Source organism: Nanorana parkeri, unplaced genomic scaffold (genome assembly GCF_000935625.1).
Source record: "Nanorana parkeri isolate BGI_ZX_2015 unplaced genomic scaffold, ASM93562v1 scaffold760, whole genome shotgun sequence".
NCBI lineage: Eukaryota > Metazoa > Chordata > Amphibia > Anura > Dicroglossidae > Nanorana > Nanorana parkeri.
Window position 1 is genome coordinate 253,485 of NW_017307028.1, and position 1,941 is coordinate 255,425.

General features: G+C 48.3%; 1 protein-coding gene across 3 annotated transcripts in view; it reads left to right on the plus strand.

Annotated features, from left to right (window-relative positions):
• QDPR (quinoid dihydropteridine reductase) overlaps nucleotides 1-1,941 on the plus strand; it is a 23,088-nt gene that overhangs the window by 2,906 nt on the left and 18,241 nt on the right. The window contains exons 1-2 of one of the 3 annotated variants that reach the window (XM_018564565.1): nucleotides 867-1,040; nucleotides 1,221-1,313. The exons of 1 other annotated variant lie outside the window; for it this stretch is intronic. In XM_018564565.1, coding sequence (XP_018420067.1) covers nucleotides 951-1,040; nucleotides 1,221-1,313 — 183 coding nt within the window. In that variant the 5' untranslated portion in view covers nucleotides 867-950. Of the gene's footprint in view, nucleotides 1-865; nucleotides 1,041-1,220; nucleotides 1,314-1,941 lie in introns of those variants that run through there. One more of the 3 variants, XM_018564567.1, reaches the window with a different exon arrangement.

Genomic DNA, 1,941 nt, shown 5'->3' on the forward strand with positions numbered 1-1,941 from the left:
TGTGTGTCTCCAGTACCGATCAGTCTCTGCTCCCTGTGTGTCTCCAGTACCGATCAGTCTCTGCTCCCTGTGTGTCTCCAGTACCGATCAGTCTCTGCTCCGTGTGTCTCCAGTACCGATCAGTCTCTGCTCCCTATGTGTCTCCAGTACTGATCAGTCTCTGCTCCCTGTGTGTGTCTCCAGTACTGATCAGTCTCTGCTCCCTGTGTGTCTCCAGTACCGATCAGTCTCTGCTCCCTGTGTGTCTCCAGTACTGATCAGTCTCTGCTCCCTGTGTATCTCCAGTACCGATCAGTCTCTGCTCCCTGTGTGTCTCCAGTACCGATCAGTCTCTGCTCCCTGAGTGTCTCCAGTACTGATCAGTCTCTGCTCCCTGTGTGTCTCCAGTACTGATCAGTCTCTGCACCCTGTCTGTATCCTATCCCCAGACTTTACTTTCTGCTCGCAATGCACCTTCACCTGCACATGGTTGCTTAGACTGACACCGGCAGCCAGAACTCCGCCCTGCTCGTCCCCCCCCCGTTATCATTGTAGCTCTGTCCGTCCTGCTCGTCTCCCCCCTGGTTATCATTGTAGCTCTGTCCGTCCTGCTCGTCTCCCCCCTGGTTATCATTGTAGCTCTGTCCGCCCTGCTCGTCTCCTCTCCGGTTATCATTGTAGCTCTGTCCGTGTTCTATATATAATATACATTTTGCTACACATGTCACCAGCACTGATGTATATCTGCGGAACACGTGACTGCCCAGCCAGGCTCGTACAGCAGCTGCGACATCCAATGGTGAGCCGAGACGTCATCTGGAAGACTCTCGGTGAGACCTGGGATGGGAGGTGCGGTGACGTCACCAGGGGGCGGTGTCGAGCCCTTTGCTCTGTCTTAGTTGACAGCAGACAGGCAGAGTTCAGTGGTGATCAAAGACAGCACTTTACCCCACACACACACACTGTGCAGGATGGCAGCTGAGGCACAGAGAGTACTGGTATATGGAGGGAGAGGAGCCCTGGGCTCCAAGTGTGTGGACTACTTCAAATCCAAAAACTGGGTAACTATGAATTCACATAAGTTTTACTCAATGATTGCTGATGGTCTCATTACAAAGTATGCAGGGTAGTGACACTGACTTTAGGTGTGCAGTAGTTTGTAATATGACATAACCCTGTTCTGCTTAAATGTCTATTTCATGACGGCAATGATGGAATCATGTTTTTGTTTTATTTTTCAGTGGGTGGCATCCATCGATGTGACAGAAAATGCAACTGCCAATGCCAATGTTTTAGTGAAATTGTCAGATTCTTTCACCCAGCAGTCTGAAGAGGTGAGTCACTCTGTATCCATGTATTAGAGACTGATCGATCGCAGTAGTATAGTCGGATCAATTGCTGTATTAGAACCAAATCGCTGTAGTAGAGCCCTGATCAGTCGCTGTAGTAGAGCCCTGATCAGTCGCTGTATGGGAGCCTGATTAGTCGCTGTATGGGAGCCTGATGAGTCACTGTATAAGAGCTCAATCAATCGTTCTATTTGAGCTCCATCAATCGGACTCAGGGGAGAAGAGGCTGGAGGGAAATTCTCATTCCAGGTATTGAGTATCTACATATTGTCAGTACAAGTACCTGGGCTGTGGCATGAAACAGATTTAGTTGCTTCAGGTTCTCATGCAGAAATGATCTTCATTCAGTGAGACAGGGCAGAAAATGGAGCGAGCTAACCTGTAGCTGTCTGTCAGTAATCATCTCTCACTCAGCTGTCTACAGTAAATTGTCTACAGTAATATATATATATATATTGCTCTTTCAGCTTTCTTTCTGAATGAACCAGCGGGCACTGCACACATAGCCAGAAGTAATATTACGTCCTATATCTGATAAATGTCGAGGCCAGATATGCCAGATATGTTCATTGTTTAAATTGTTGGTGGGTTTAGCAGTTAGTGCAGTGGCCTT